Genomic DNA, 16528 nt, shown 5'->3' on the forward strand with positions numbered 1-16528 from the left:
ATTTCTAACATAAATTACTGGCTTCCCCTACCCCACCCCCACCCCACGCTCCTGAAGTTTACAAGGAGCCCAGAGGAAAAGAATAATTAGTGCAGTATTGGCGTTATTATTTCCTGACATTAACTGCCTGCTACTTGTTCATCCACCCCCTCACCCCAAGATTGACACGGCAGTGCAACTTGCTCACACAGTGCCTGTCCCTCATCCTCACGTGCCCTGCAAAATACCTGGATGGGATTTCAACTTGTGTCTCTATTCAAGCGAGTCATCCAGGGTTGCCTACAGACTGTCAGTATTTTGCAAGAATGGTTTGAGCATATAGCAAAAATTCGGATTTGCACAATTAAGGTGGATTATAGTAACCTGTTGCCCTGGTGCAACAAATCCCTTTTGTTTGTTTGGACGTGTTGACAGGATAGGAAAATAACATGGAAACCTGCTGAAAGTGCAGGTGAATTAATATAACCACTGTGCAAGCAAATCAGGATAAATGGAAGCAGAACGCTCATTGACATGTAACGTCCCTGACAGCAAATCGGGGGGGGGGGGACTCAATAAAGACCAGACACAACCTCCACATAAGATTTGTCGAGCATATCAGTATAAAAGCCCAGTGCAAAAGTCATGATCCCAAAGCGGATGGGCCATGGTAGCTACAGAAATGCCTTGGCTTCTCAGCCCCTGACCTGTAGCAGGCCAATTATGTTTCCTTTGCAGTGTGCTGCATTCAGGTTTTGGGCCTCCACCGGAAGTACTCTAATAATACAATGACTCTGGTGCTGTGCCACATCCTGCTTGTGGCTGCAGATGCATACAGCCATCTCAGGATGCGCAGGCTTTTTCAGTGGCTGCTGCCTATCTAAATGGTGGTATGACTAAGCTATCGCCTTAATGTTTGACTGGATATATATATATCCACCACATTTTTGGTCCAAGCTCTCAAAACAGCAAGCTTGCATCCTTCTGCTAATCTGGCTGTATGTTTTCCCCAAGGTATGTGGGTGATCATGGAAGAAGCCAGGAGGAACAAATGGAATGAAGGGCACTTTCCCTTAAAGTAGAACACTTGTGTTGGCAACCTGCGGATGGTATCAGCCTGGATAGCTCAGTTGGTTAGAGTGTGGTGCTGCTAATGCCATGGTTGTAGGTTTGACACCCCCCCCCAATATGGGATAGCTGCATATTCCAGCATTGCAGGGGGTTGCACTGGATTATCCCCCGGGCCCCTTCCATCTCTACAATTCTAAGATTAGGAAAAAGAGTTGGAAGGAGGAAGGTACAGTACCACTCACTGAAGAGGTACTGACCTTTCCCCCAATCAATCTGAATATATTGCATTTTGATTTTTGGCTTCACTGTAAGCATTTAATAATTTCAAACTGGAAAATTCAGACCACACAATTGTAGCTGATTGGGACGTCTTGCACAACAAACATGCTTCTCCAAAGGACTGGACATTTTGTGATTAGGAAAGTGATGAGGAAATGCAGTGGGAAGTGTGGGATAGCATTTGCTTTGACACAACATCATCTAGCCTCTCTGTGAACAAATCAGAGTGAATACTCATTAAAGAGCTGCTGTCATCTAAACTCCCTGCGAACTGTCATGGTCTTGTTGTTGAGCAATAAATAATAAATAATAATTTATTATTTATACCCTGCCCATCTGGCTGGGCTTCCCCAGCCACTCTGGGCGGCTTCCAAAAGAATATTAAAATACTATAATACATCAAACATTAAAAGCTTCCCGAAACAGGGCTGCCTTCAGATGTCTTCTAAAAGCCTGGTAGTTGTTGTTCTCTTTGACATCTGGTGCGAGGGTGTTCCACAGGGAAGGCGCCACTACTGAGAAGGCCCTCTGCCTGGTTCCCTGTAACTTGGCTTCTCGCAGCGAGGGAACTGCCAGAAGGCCCTCGGCGCTGGACCTCAGTGTCCGGGCTGAATGATGGGGGTGGAGACGCTCCTTCAGATATACTGGACCAAGGCTGTTTAGGGCTTTAAAGGTCAGCACCAACACTTTGAATTGTGCTCGGAAACGTACTGGGAGCCAATGTAGGTCTTTCAAGACCGGTGTTATGTGGTCTCTGCGGCCGCTCCCAGTCACCAGTCTAGCTGCCGCGTTCTGGATTAGTTGTAGTTTCCGGGTCACCTTCAAAGGTAGCCCCACGTAGAGAGCATGTGCAGAGCACAATGGAATTGGAGGCCAGCCAACTGGAAGAGTCTCAGAGGTGTACTTGCCTGGAGGCAGAGTCAGTGTCCAAAGTCAGGTCCAGTCCTAGGGTCAGGAGAACAGCAGTCTGTGTGGTCAGACGATCCATGGGTCAAAGGTCAAGATGAGCAGGAAGCAGCAAGGTAGGACCAGGAACTACAAGCATTGATTCCAGCACCTGCCTGTTGCTGGAAGTTCTGCTTAAGAAGGCTGGAGCCATCTGGCTCTCATCATTGCCTTCTCCTCTGTGTCCTTGAAGGCTGATCAGCTGCAGGTGGAGTCACTCTGCCTTCTCCCCCTTCAGGCTGCTGTTCAGCAGGCGAAACTGACTCCTGGCCCATGACACAAACAAATCAGAATGAGCAGGTCCTCTGCAAGCACCTTCAGTCTTGAGACACAGTGGGAAGAAGCAGCAGAATTCAAAGACTAGGTTCTCCTATGTGCTATACAGGTTTCAGGTAATACCTGGGGATGCTGGGATGGAGAAACACACAGGTTTTTACTAGCTTACCTGTGCCAAAACAAAATCAACAAACATGGGAATGCCAACAAACATGGGCTTATACCAAGTCAGATCATTAGTCCATCTAGTACATCTTCTGCACAGATTAGCAACAGCTCTCCGGGGGTTTCTGGCAGGAGCCTGAAACCTACTTTGAGATGGCAGGGACTGGACCTGGGACCTTTTCCATACAAAGCATGAGCTCTACCATTGAGGACCACTCAAGGCCACTGCGGCAAGTATGCTAAGCCATGCCAATGTGTTTCAAAGTACTGAAGGACATGCTCAATGAAAAATGCTGCTCTGTGGTCCCATTGATGGGCTTGGGTAGGAAATCTTTATGCTCCTTCTTTTCCACCCTTACTTTATACTGTCCATGACGGACTCTCCAGAAGACTAGGAAGCCATCACTTAGTGCCGTCCAAAGATTTGTCAGTGTAATATGAATCAAGAGAACACCAGTGACCTAAATCCTGTGATTTTCCCCACTTTAAGGGTAAGTGGTATATTTGCCATATACACTGGTTGCCTCAAGCACAAATCACCATGAGCTACGGTATATACAGTGTGTGGTGCACTAAAGCAGGCACAGATTTTTAAAAAATATTGTGACACTTACACATTGCTTTCCCGGCAACTCACAGCAGTTTACATTAAAACAACAACAACAACGACACAGCCAAACAAGAAAAAGAACATTGGCTAGAATCTAACTAAGCACTAAGGCAAACTTAAAAATCAGCACAATAATTTCTCCTTGCACAACAGAACATTATCCCCCTCTCCTCCTCTAGGGGGTTCTACGGGTTCCCCTCTACCCTCTAGGCAGATCTGGGGACAGCACAAAGCACATGTGGGGAAGGAAAGGGAGGGAAAGTCCCATTGTGCAAGTGGAAGTTGTTCCAGTCATGTGATCATTTATATACAGACATAATTTTATTTGTGTGTCACCCTTCCACAGTTCAAACCATGCTCAAGGCGGCTTACAACATAAAAAATACATAACTACAGTGTAACAAAAGTAGTAATAAACAATGAATAAAACATTTTTAAAAATATGAAACCAAACTGAACCATTTCCATACGGTGGTACCTCTGCTTACGAACTTAATTCATTCCGGAGGACTGTTCTTAACCTGAAACCGTTCTTAACCTGAGGTACCACTTTAGCTAATGGGGCCTCCCGCTGCCCCCATGCTGCTGGTGCGCGATTTCTGTTCTCATCCTGAGGTAAAGTTCTTAACCCAAGGTACCACTTCCAGGTTAGAGGAGTCTGTAACCCAAAGTGTTTGTAACCCGAGGTTGTTGTTGTTTAGTCGTTTAGTCGTGTCCGACTCTTTGTGACCCCATGGACCAGAGCACGCCAGGCACTCCTGTCTTCCACTGCCTCCCGCAGTTTGGTCAGACTCATGTTTGTAGCTTCGAGAACACAGTCCAACCATCTCGTCCTCTGTCGTACCTGTACCCGAGGTACCACTGGATAAATCACAAGATCTAAATACAAGGTATTTATTGAATACCTCCTATTCATTATTAGTATATCTGTAATAATAATAGTCACATGAAATTTTAAAGTGATTACTGCACTGAATTGCCTTGCCCACATTCCATTTATGCAGAAAAGATGCACAGACACGTGGGTTGAAAAAGCGCACGAAATGTTTGGGTTTGTTAGCCCTGATCACAATCCTTTTTAATGTGCTAGACAGAAAATAGTATGAAGTATTTCTCCAGTCCAAACATACCCTCTGATGCTATTCACATCTTGCTAACTGCATGAGCCCACTGATATGCTGTATTATTTAAAAAGGAATGCTCTTCTTCTACGAAGGGACTGACTTTCCATTGCTCTCTGCGCAAAGTATGCGAAGTGATGAGGGTCTGACCCCCGGGATGGCTGAAATGTAAAGGCCTGTTTTAATGGGATTGAGGAGGCTGCCTAGCTACATTTGCTCTGCTTTTATACAAGTCAGTCCTGCTCATTTCCTTTCAGTGGGCGTAGGGCTTAACATTCATTAAAGCCAAATCTCTCCGTTTCCTGCAGCCTTCCCTGCTCTAATCTCCACAGGTCATTTTGCATTTTGGATCCATCCCTCTGTGTGTTTGATATCCTTTGATGAGTGTTGCACGCGAGGAATGCTCAGTGAACCAAAAAACAGATACACTGCGACTTACTTTTGGTTTGCATAGACATACGATTAAAAATAGCTTGCGTGAGGCTGGAAGCATTCATTGGTTCATTGAGAGAAGCCATCAGTTAATGGCATAAATGGAGATTATTAAAACAGGTTGTTGCTCAGTTGCAGGAATGGATGGGAGATAAATTCCATTCTGCTCACATTTCAGTGCAAATCTACCTGTTTTGCACTTTCCAAAATGAGGTGAACCAAGACACAGCTAGCCTTCAGAACTCACACTTTTCTAAATTTTGTAGTGCTATTCTAACAACTCCCAATAGTGTACAAAAATGTATATTGGGGGAAAGTGATTCAAAAAGGAACTTGAAATGTTGTATACATTCTGCAATACCTGTTGACGTTTGATTTTCCCTTTGTTGTGTCTGTGAATTTTTTTTTTAAAGCATTAAACGCTTTGGGCTTTGTGAGGAAAAAATGGTAAAGGAATGAAGGGTGCTATGGAACGAGGTAAAAATAACAACAAAATGTGAAACAGCAACCCACATAGTCAAGCTGGCATGGATTGCTTCCCAGATCACACAATTAGCCCTTTACAGTGACACAACAATGTTATTAAATAATAAGCGACACTGTGCATTTTCTTCAGCGGTTTAACATTAGCCCGGCTACTGCAGTCCTTCTGGTGACTCCTGCCATGACAGCAACACAGGAAGGAGCGAATGGGAAGGGTGATTTAGATTCCCACTTGGACTGGCCAGAATGGACTGAGTACCAAGTGCCTTCCGCACCAGGAAGAATACGGCAAGAAACCAAGAAATTTGATGTACTCAAGGCTAATTGACAAAAGGGAGGGAGAGGTGCAACTCTACAGCCCAGCAACTGACTGCAGTGTCTTGTTTGCTGTTCTTTGTGAGCAGAGCTTAACCACAGAGGAAGGAGGTGGGAGAGGGAGACAGAGCTGTGGTTGACAGTGAAAAGGCCGAGCCCTGGGCAATGATCTCCTACTTCTTCTGCCATTCTGTAATACTCATGATTGTCCCTGCTCAATACAGATGAGCTCCCTTTCGAAAATAATTTTTCACCTACAGCATCCTCACCTTAAAAAGTGCTTCTGGAGAAGCAAGGACAGTAGATGTGGTTCCTCAGACTTCACGGCAATCCGTAACAATGCCGGGAAACTGAAAGCCAAGGCAAATGCCTTGCAAGACATGCCCCATGATCGGTAAGGACGTTATGCAGTGCCACAAATTGTACTTACTTGCAACTTTCCCTCTATTTACCCACATTTTTCCTTGGTCTTCCAAAGAGGATGGAGCACCGAGGATCATCAAAGATGCCCCATGTTGTCCTGGACCTGTATTACCCTAAGTCTTCCTGTATTACTAGAAAGATCCTCTTGCAAGTTGATGCATGCCAATTTGTTGCTGGTTGCAGGTTCTGCAGTTTCTAGGCTTTGTGGAGCTTGTGTCAACATGCAATTGCACTGATCTGAAACAGGCAGGTTTTTAAATCACTGGGTAAGAAAACAAGACTGAGCATCCAAACCATGGGGAACTCCTACAGTGAAGGCATTTCAAGTTATTAGCTCAACATGCACTGTTTTAATATGCCGCAGAACATTGGGACGTTTTTGCCACTAATCTTATAAGACACAGGCATCCCCAAACAGGCATCTCCAGCTGTTGTTGGACTACAGTTCCCATCATCCCTGACCACTGGTCCTGTTAGCTAGGAATGATGGGAGTTGTAACAGCTGGAGGGCCGAAACAGCTGGAGGGCCGAGTTTGGGGATGCCCGTACAAGAGGGACACTTCCACGCCCCTGTAATCTATTACATATTCACCAGAGCTCTATCCCTAAATATTCTGTACAATAAGCCATTAAATGATCAACAAAATTCATAGCATTGGATGAATAGCATTATTTTCTATTTTTATCGCAAAATGCATCTGAATTCTGCAGAACTGTGTATAAAGGGAGCCAGGCTTCCTCCCCTCCACTTTCCCCCCACTTATTTTTTTAGACTGGAAAGTTACAGCTGCTTTTGTAGACAAAATATAGAACACTGAGTCTCCCATATTATAATTTAGACACTCAATGGGCCTCTTTGTTTGGGTATGCTGATTTTAAAAGAAAAAACCTCTTGTTTATGTGCTGCTTTGACCTACTAGCCTCCTCTCTTGTTAATAATAAAAAAAGTTCTTTCAGAGTCTTCCGTGCAGTAGAAGTCCTCAACAACTTTCAGGAAGGAGTGAGAGAGACATAAAAGTGTCTAGGGTGGCAGAGGAGAAGAGAAAATAGCTGTGTCTGTGTGGAGAACATTGAAAGTGCTTTCATTCTACATGCACGTCAAGTGCATGATGGGTAGGGAATGGGATGGTAGGGATTGTCAACTTTGCTTCTCTCGGTTTCTCATTTTTCCAGCTGGAATGGAAAAGTATTCAATTAAAGCATTCAATTAATTTCATCTGCCGAAATCACTTATATAAATTGCTCTGCTTTTCTTTTACATTTTTTTCCTTTTGAAAAATTTAAATGTTATAGGAGAAGAGAAGAAAATGAGCAGTGTTATTTGTCATCTCTGCTACTGTTACCAAAATGGTGATGGACGACCTCTTAAATAGCCCTAGGCACCCTGGGGGTATTGGTGTCAGAATTTACATGCATTTACAGCTGTACAATTCCAGCACATTTTTGTTAGTTATAAAATTAGCGACTAGTATTCAATTAAGTTTTACTCAGAGTAGATCTAGTGAAACTAATTAAGTTCATGAATTTCAATGGGTCTATTCTGAATAAAACTTAGTTGAACGCTCCCGCACGTATAGGATTGCAGCCTTAGCCTAACCCAATTTACTAGGGTTGCCATATTTTGAAGAGCAAAAAAGAGGACATATTTGCCGACTTTTACTTTTAACTACGGATCACTAGTACGACTCTCATTTTAAATACCCCTACTATTTGTAGGCTATAGAAGCTGCAATATATTGCTAGTAGCAATGTTCTTAACTTTCACCAACAAAATAATAATTATACATATTGCTCCCTCACTTGCCATATGAAAGTATTTGGGCTCATGCTCACATTTTTCTGAACATAAGTGTGCACAGAACAATTTATAACAGTTTAACATGTGCATATGGACTCTCTTGAAGGACAGGAGGATGTTAACTCTTGCCCTCCCAGACTCCTCCTCCAAGATCTTGTAGCTGAGCCAGCGGCCTTTGAGTTCAGCCACAAGAGCAGGGATCTAGACAGTATGGAGCTATTTGCTGCTCTGTTGTGATTCTCTGCTGCAGACCAGCTTAGCCAGGTGCCTTAGATCTGAATCTAATGCACTAGAAGAAATTTCTTGGGTCACTGTAAACAAAAACAAACAACAACACAAAACCTAGACATTTTCCCAAATTTTTAAAATCTGCAGAAATTTTAATCCTGGAAAAAGAACATGTCCTGGAAAGAGGGGACACATGGCAACCCTAATTTACCTGAAAGTAAGCCTCATTGAATTCAGTAGGACTTACTTCTGAGTAGGCATGGCCAGGACTGCACTGTCACCAATGGTGTGTTGGCTGAATAATAACTTAGAACACACTGTGTTAACTGACACCTACCACTTTCTGTGGCTTTCGAGTTTCTCAACTTCTAACTATAGACCAGGCTAAACTACATATAGATTTCAAAATCTTCCACTGTCCTATATATTGCAATCCGTGGTGGTCACAATACAGTTTCTGTTAAGAATGCCTAGCCCATGGAAATCAATAGGACATAGGTTGCCACACGCATGCCTTGTGTTTACCAGAAGAAAAGGAAGTGGTGGTCAATTAAACCTTCCAGAAGAGTTTTGTGGTTATGATAGCAAGCAGCCAATGCAAAATGTTGGTGAACGTGCGGAGCAAATTAAACAAGGTTGTTGTTTGTGGCTTCGGAGGTGGAACTGATGAGTGGCTCCCCTCTCAGAACTACTGTGAGTCAAGTGGACCATGTCGTTAGCTACAAAGTGGATCTAATTTCAGAGGAGTAGCTGCCTGGGTTAGCCTGTTGCTGCAAAAGGAGAAGCCTTGTGGTACCTTGGAAGGCTAACACATCAGCATCCATGGACTAGAGTCCATTCCATCAGATGCAGCAGGACAATCCTTCACGCAGCTCATGAACTGGACTCTAGTCCAACAATAAGCACCTTGGTCTTCATGGGGATCCTCTGCTGCTTTTACAAAATGGACTGGTGTTCAGCCATGGATTCACTATGAGGGTGGATCAGCAGAGGCTGGAGTGTTGGGGTACATGGGGCACTGCCCTACTGCCCTCAGTCCTCCCTCAGCCACCCTCCACCTGCCTGCTTTCTTACTGACAACCAGTTCGGGAGCTGGCACTTCTCTCAGCTTCCTCCTCTTTTGGCTGCTTGTTGTCCTTGTACCACTAAAAATAGAGGCGGATGGAGACAAAATGAGAATTCATTGGCTCTGCTTCTCATAACTTCTATAGTAGTGAAACCAGTCATAATCTGAAGACTCTTATATATTATCAATCAATTCCCCCCAGCCCCATCCAACCTGTCATACAAATAGAAATCTATCAGTTTCGCCAAAAGACAAGCTCCACCGTGCACTTCCTACCTCTGAACTGTTTCATTGCCAGCTGGGCATTATAAAAACTACTATGTAAGAATTGGTGCCCGAGTTTGCATTTTCCCTCTTTCCTCCTTGTCCCTTTTCTCTTGTGTGTCATGTTTGTCCACTCTGGGAGCCTTTGGGGCTGAAGAGCAAGAGTATCAATGCTCATAAACAAACAAACAAACAAACAAACAAACAAACAAACAAACTATCTATCTATCATCTATCTATCTATATCTATATCTATCTATCATCTATCTATCTATCTATCTATCTATCTATCATCTATCTATCTATCTATCATCTATCTATCTATCTATCTATCTATCTATCTATCTATCATCTAATCTATCTAAGAGAGCATTTCTGGAGGACTAATAACTTTTTTTACAAATAAGAACCGATGGACCATCATAAAACCAAAATTTATAGGAGCCCTGACTTGTTCTTTCAGTTATATTGTTGGAGGATGAATGTACAGGATAACATTCTCCAAGAGAGGAAATATGGTGTTTTAAAGGAAATTGTGTTTTCTTTACAGTTTTTGGTGCTCTGGATACCGATATAAACATCTGCTTTCCATTTATTTATAACCTTTGAGGCCAGGATACCACTCTTCAAGCAACACACTAACAAAATAATGCACAATGAACTCAATGCTTTGGCTTCAGTCTGGCAAAAGGCAAACCCTCCTTTCATTTACCACCAAGTTCTGGGGAACTCAAACAATTGAACATGATTTTGTGACATTTTGGGTGACCTAACAAAGATATCTAGTATTGATTTGGTTTTTTTGTGGCCAAGACAGCTGCTTTTACTTTCAATGGAAGGAAGAAATTTCTCTTCCCTCTTCTGCAACTCTTTGCACTCTTACAAAGCCTTGCTGGAGAGTTGTTGGGGGGGGGAGTCGCTTCCTGAACTTTGTGAGGTGGTGCATGGCACAGGAGGGGCTTCTGGGAGTAGAGGGATTCTCCCCAAACCAGAAGCTGCCTCCGTCCAGAGTTTAGATGAATTGCCCCCTCCCTCAACAGCCCCCCTTGCACCCCATCATGGGTGTTTACAAATAGTGCTGACGCCTCCGATAATGCATTTATTTAACTTCCTGAATTTCTTTCCCCTCATACAAAATATGCAAAGATCAGAACAAAGCAGCAGCACTTGCGCAGGGTTGGAAAATTTCTATTTCCCCCCAATATTGAGCTTCTCTAAAAAGTCTTGTGGTGTAGAACGAGTGGGTTTCGCTCAAAGCAAAGGGTGCGTAAATAGTTTGGTGCTTTTCATTTTTGTATACCTCTCCTCAGATTTTGGGGTAACATAATTTCATACTGTGGTGCTCTTTGGACACTCTTCGAATCTAATTCTCATCAACCCTGGCCAGCATGACCAATGGTCATGGATGGTGGGACATTTGGAGTGCCACAAGTTCCTTATTCCAGTCTTAGAGAATCTTGCCACTGGAATACTTTTCAATAATCCTTCAACCACCCACCCCACCCCATTACATGCTACTCCCCAGATTTTACCTTGATATGATGGCCATCTCCCCTTCCCAAGTGTAAAAAAAGTATTTCTGCTAATCTAATGATTCTGCATTTTACATTATTTAAGTTAATTTGGACTCACTCCCTAGGTTTGCCAACTGTTCAGCTGGGTCTTGTAGCTATGCATTAAACAGGAGCTTGATCTGCACAGACTAAGGGGTATTGACAGTTTATCTCCAAGTCGTATAAAACTTTGTCTACTGATTTTTGCATATTAAATGTCAGTTAAAGGCACAAGAGCAGAAGAGGCTTGTTCTCGTTGGTCGGCGGACAACCCTGAAAAGAACTATAGCTCAGTAAAGAGCAACTTTTCAATACAATAGGTAATTGATGAGGTCTGCCTCGCTGCCTCCATTTGCATTTTGTTTCCTTTGCAGCATTATTGAATCACTAGACGAACAGAGAGTTCTAAGGACAGGTGGGTGCTACTTTACCAAATTTTCCTTTCGCTTCCTCTCTTTGCTGTTTTATGAGTTGTGAAACAGTGTATGCTCAGGGGATTTCTTTTGTCAGGCTTAGCAAACTTTTTTGGGGTGTGTATGTAAAATATCAGGGCTGTGTAATGTCAGTTAAAGCCACTGGGTAGGTGGGTGGGGGGGTGTTTTCCTGGCTCTCTGCATGTTTTTCTCTATATGGTGCAAAAATATTAAATTGCATTTCTATCTTGCTTTTTCTCCTAGGAGTCCAAGACTTAGGCACCCCTCCCCCATTCCCATCTTTGAAACAACCCTTTGAGGTAGATTGTGCTAAATTAATACATGCCCATAAGCAGTCAATAGATCGCAGGGCCCCAATCCTCATAGGAACAAGCAGCCTCATGGCGGGTCAAGCCATCTGTCTGTTTAGCTCAGTACAGTGATACCTCGGGTTTCATACGCTTCAGGTTACAGACTCCGCTAACCCAGAAATAGTACCTCGGGTTAAGAACTTGGCTTCAGGATGAGAACAGAAATCGCGCGACTGAGACGTGGCAGCAGCAGAAGTGCCCATTAGCTAAAGTGGTGCTTCAGGTTAAGAACAGTTTCAGGTTAAGAATGGACCTCCGGAACAAATTATGTACTTAACCAGAGGTACCACAGTACTGTCTACAGCAGAGCTTTCCAAACTTTTCATGTTGGTGACACACTTTTTGGACATGCATGACTTTGCGACACAGTAATTCAGTTTTACTAGCAAACTGGAGGTTAAACTAACCCCTTTCCAGTCCCAAGAGGAGTGTGGGGAGTGTTTGTGTGACACACCTACACACTGCAGCCGACACACTAACATGTTGCGACACAGAGTTTGGAAAGGATTTCAGGGTTCTCTCCCGCCATACGTGCAACTGACTGGAACTTTTTTAGCGTCTGCTCTCCACCAGCAGCAGGCAAACAGCCTAAGACAATTCAGAAACATCTCTGCCACGAAGAAGCCACTTCATTCCTCCTTCGCTCCAAGTGAGGTAATATCTGCCCTCCTAATTTCTCTCTCTTCTCTGCTTCTGTCTTCCCATCTCTATCATTCCCCAAACAAATCAGCCACTCTGCCCCAGCACTATTTCCATTCCACCTTCTCTAACATAACTTAGCTCCGCACACATCCATTTGATGTGCACCACCCTAACGCCTCATAATTGATATTAGGATCCCTCTTTTACTGCCTCCTGGTTTTAACCCCAAACTTGCAAGTCCTCTCAAATGCTACCTGAACAGTCAAACCTCTTGGTTTTATTGTAGCAACCTGCACCTTAATCACTCCATCTCTATTTTTTAACAATAACTTGCAAATTATTTGATACTAGGCCTTGGTCTCTTGTCTACTTAATAATCCCCTTTGGTTTAAGTATAGTTTGCTGCAAGTCTGAGCTCAATACTGGAAAAAGACACATGTTGAAAACATGAGTTTGTGTACACAGGAATACACCTGTTAATTTTCTGCTTGTCATGCAGGTGTTAAGAAGCAAATACACTTTGCCAATCAGCTACGTGTTGAAGAAATTGTAATGTCACTGGCTCATTTATCCACATGTGGTGGTAATGACCCAAAGCTTTTTGGTTTTGGAAAAATGGTTTTTCATGAAGAAGGACTTACTACAAAACAAGCTACCCTCTTTGGCAAAATCTTTCCCACAGGGATATCCTTACTTACCCAATGACTGCTGCATGGCTGACTATTGCAAGATATTGGAAGACTCTAAATAGAGACATGTTTGAGAGCTGGATCTTACAACTCTGGAACTTAATTTCAATGGACAAACTGACAACCCATGTCCTAGAGTCAAACAAACAAGAAAAACACTACCTTTCAATCAACTTGGCATAGTTTTATTACAAATGCAACATCGATAAAACATGGTTAAAGCCTCCTCCTGAAAATCAGGCAGCCACAGGAAACACTTTTATGAATCCATGTAAATTACATTGTTTACAGTACACTCATTTATGATTATGTGTACTTAGACCTGTGTGGGTAAAGTCCATTTACAATGCAGATAAGGAGGCACTAGAATTGTTACAGAAGCTGTTAGCATGTAAATCTTGTTTTAAATGGCTGGTCACCTGAACCACAAATTAAAAGCACTTGTAGAATCAAATAAGGCAGCTCTTTCATGCTGTTTGAAGTGCCAGGACATATTTTGGGGGAAGTGGGAACAGGTATGGGCATATCCTTGTCAAGCGAAGGTCAGCAGCTACATGGGGGGAGGTTCCATCCTCTGAGTAAGGGAGGCTATGTCTTAGATACCTCGAGAGGAGCCAGGAGCTCCCTTTTAACCTCCCACACACTTCCTTCTAAGATACAGAGCCCAGCAACCAACCAAAGCAGCCTACTGTCCCCTTATTTGCTGAAAACCTACCTGCTAGGGTGAACGCTATGGGTAGATCGAAGAAAATGTCAACAAAATAAACAACACACACAGGTCACTGAGCATATCTTGCACCCCCATGGAGAGCTGGCATGAAGCTCATCTGGACTGGAGATGATGAAAATCAGAGCATACAGGGTTGAGTGGCCAGACTAAGTGAGCTACTATTCCCTTACGCTGGGAAAGTGCATGCCAGGGCAATACACTATTATAACCAACAGGTCACAGAAGGAATGCTTAAAGGAAATTAAGCTACCATATGTTGTCTATGGGGTTAGTCTGATCAATATAGAATATGGCTCTGCATAAATTGAGGGAATGCTACTCCATCTGTAGGGGCATTGACCATCATGGACAGGACAAAAGTAGAATCACCTTCGCAGCTTTAGAGTCAGCTGTGTTGACCTTGGGTATGGTCAGAGTACTACTTTGTCCTAGCAGAATATGGGCAGCTCCTTTTCTATAGAAGTCCTTGCCCTTCATTCCTCCCCCAATACACATTTGAGAATGGCCACTTTCCCTGCTGCTATGGGGGGGGGATTGTTTGCTTTTTCCTTCAGAAGTGCATTTTTGCATAGCATCACTTCTGTACATAGCAATACTTGAATGTAAAAACTAATATGGCATTGATGAAACTGTCAAGACTGCCCCATAGCCCTCAGTTTCACTGGAGACAGGAGCAGCAGGTAGTGTAAGTGCAGAATGATAATGGGCAGGCCAGAAGGATATCTAGAAATGCATCTGAGTCTAGGTGCTGAACAATGAGGGCCAGCATCCTGGATAGACAGGATGGGGAGTGTCTTCTATACTGCTAGAAGTATGTGCGATGACATTCAAAGCTGGTGAACAATGGACATGTGTGCTAACAAAAGGGAATACTTTCCTTGTTATTAAAGTGCTTGAGAATGCATGGGTGATTTGGGCCTGGCAGTGGAAACTGGAAACCAAGCAGAAATAAATTAAAAATAGCCTGCTTGCTTCATCTGTATTCTGTGCTCAGCGTATGGGCTGAATGCAAATAGTCCATTCATCTTAAACAAATTAATTAGGCTGCAAAGCTGCTCACATTTCACCAAGAACACTTTTATTAAACATGAAAGATGCCAGGGTGGTAAAAAAGGAAAAGGCCAGGAAAAACCTATGCTGTATTTTAAATTCCTCTTTGCAACAAGGCTAAAGCAAGACATTTAAATGTCCCACCACTGCAGAGTTCCCTTTTAATTTGTCCTGCTTCCCTTTATTTCACAAAAAAGCAGAAGTGAAATTTAAAGCTGCTTGCATGGTTTATGAGCACGTTTAAGGATTTCCTGATACCACCAGTTATCAGCTCAGCTAAAAATAGTTTCAAGAGCTTTGCGATCTCTGATAGCCTAGTCTCTCTCTCTCCCCCTCTTTCGTAGCTCTATTCCACATATAGGTTGTGGGGAGGATGTAGCCGTCCACATATTGTTGGGCTCCAGCTCCCATCAGCCAGCGGTGATGGGATCTGTAGCCCAGCAACACCCGGAATGTCACAGCTTCCCCGTCCCTGATTTGGGTCTTGTTCCCACGTTAAGCTAAGCGCGCCATCAAGTGCAGTTATGTGCTACAGTTGGATTGCTGCGCCTGAGGCTGCAACAGCCGGCACACTTATCTTGGGCGTGAGATTCCCTCAGCATCGCTGAGACTTGCTTCTGAGTAGACCAGAGAGGCTTGCCCTCTGGCCCCGCGAACTAAGCGCCAGCCCCATCGAGTTCAACAGGAACCTTCGACGCAGCGCGCCTTTCCTCGGTGCAGCCCCGCACAGGATCCGCTTCCTCGTTCAGGCTCCCCCAATGCAACGGCGGTGCAACCAGGAGCGGATCCCCCACCCCGGAAGAGCGTCCCTTCCCTCCCAAATTGGCCGCGCGCTCCAGAAAAGGGGGTGGGGGGTGGGAGAGACGCGCCGCTTGCCCGCCTCACCCAGCCCGGACGGGGGCGGGCGGAGAATGTCAGCTCGAACAACTTCCTACTGGGCTCCCGGCGGCAGGCAGTAAAAAAAAAAAAAAGCAAAAACGACCTTTTCAACTGCTGCCAACGTCGCCGGCCGATTCCTGCCCCCTGGCAGCGTGGAGGAAGCGATGAATGGCCAGAAAGGGGAGGTGGCTGACGCGCTGCACTCCCCGGGCCGCCGCCGCCGCCGCCTGTCCTGCCTGTGCATCTCGCTCCACCCCGTCGCCGCCGCCGCTACGGCCGCGCACTTTTCCCCCGGAGCCCGCGCTGCCGCCGCCACAGAGGAAAGAGGCACCGGGACACCGCCGCCGCCCGGGGCAAGGCGCGGGGCCGAGACGGCTGCGCGAGGAACCTGGACGGCGCTCCTCCTCCCTCTCTCCGTCCCCCGCCTTTCTCCTTCTCCTTTCTGTTTTGGCGGGCGGGCGGGCGGGAGTCTCCCTGCCATGACTGCGCCGAGGGAGCCTGAGCGAACATGAGCCGCCGCGGCGAGGGCGAATTCCTGAACTGCCGCCTTTCTCCCCCCGCCGCCGCCGCGACCATGAGGGGGCTGGCGCTGCTCGCGTTGCCTCTCTTGCTGTGCCTGGGCGAGGTAAGGCGCGGACGGTTTGGAGGACTGCCACCCCCACCCCACCCAACCCAGGCTTTCCCTCGCGTCCACCTACATGCCGGGGATCTACATGTCTCGGTCGGCGAACCTGCTTCCCCTGAGT

The 16528-nt window shown here is 44.9% G+C and overlaps 1 protein-coding gene across 6 annotated transcripts in view; it reads left to right on the forward strand.

Annotated features, from left to right (window-relative positions):
- The first annotated feature begins 16214 nt into the window (after positions 1–16214).
- Positions 16215–16528, forward strand: part of PTPRJ (protein tyrosine phosphatase receptor type J) — a 75460-nt gene continuing 75146 nt past the window's right edge. For 5 of the 6 annotated variants that reach the window (XM_053393299.1, XM_053393290.1, XM_053393318.1 and 2 more), the window contains exon 1: positions 16216–16407. In XM_053393299.1, coding sequence (XP_053249274.1) covers positions 16291–16407 — 117 coding nt within the window. In that variant the 5' untranslated portion in view covers positions 16216–16290. Of the gene's footprint in view, positions 16408–16528 lie in introns of all 6 variants that reach the window. The other variant, XM_053393322.1, reaches the window with a different exon arrangement.

The sequence above is a fragment of the Podarcis raffonei genome, chromosome 1, assembly GCF_027172205.1.
Source record: "Podarcis raffonei isolate rPodRaf1 chromosome 1, rPodRaf1.pri, whole genome shotgun sequence".
Classification (NCBI taxonomy): Eukaryota; Metazoa; Chordata; class Lepidosauria; order Squamata; family Lacertidae; genus Podarcis; species Podarcis raffonei.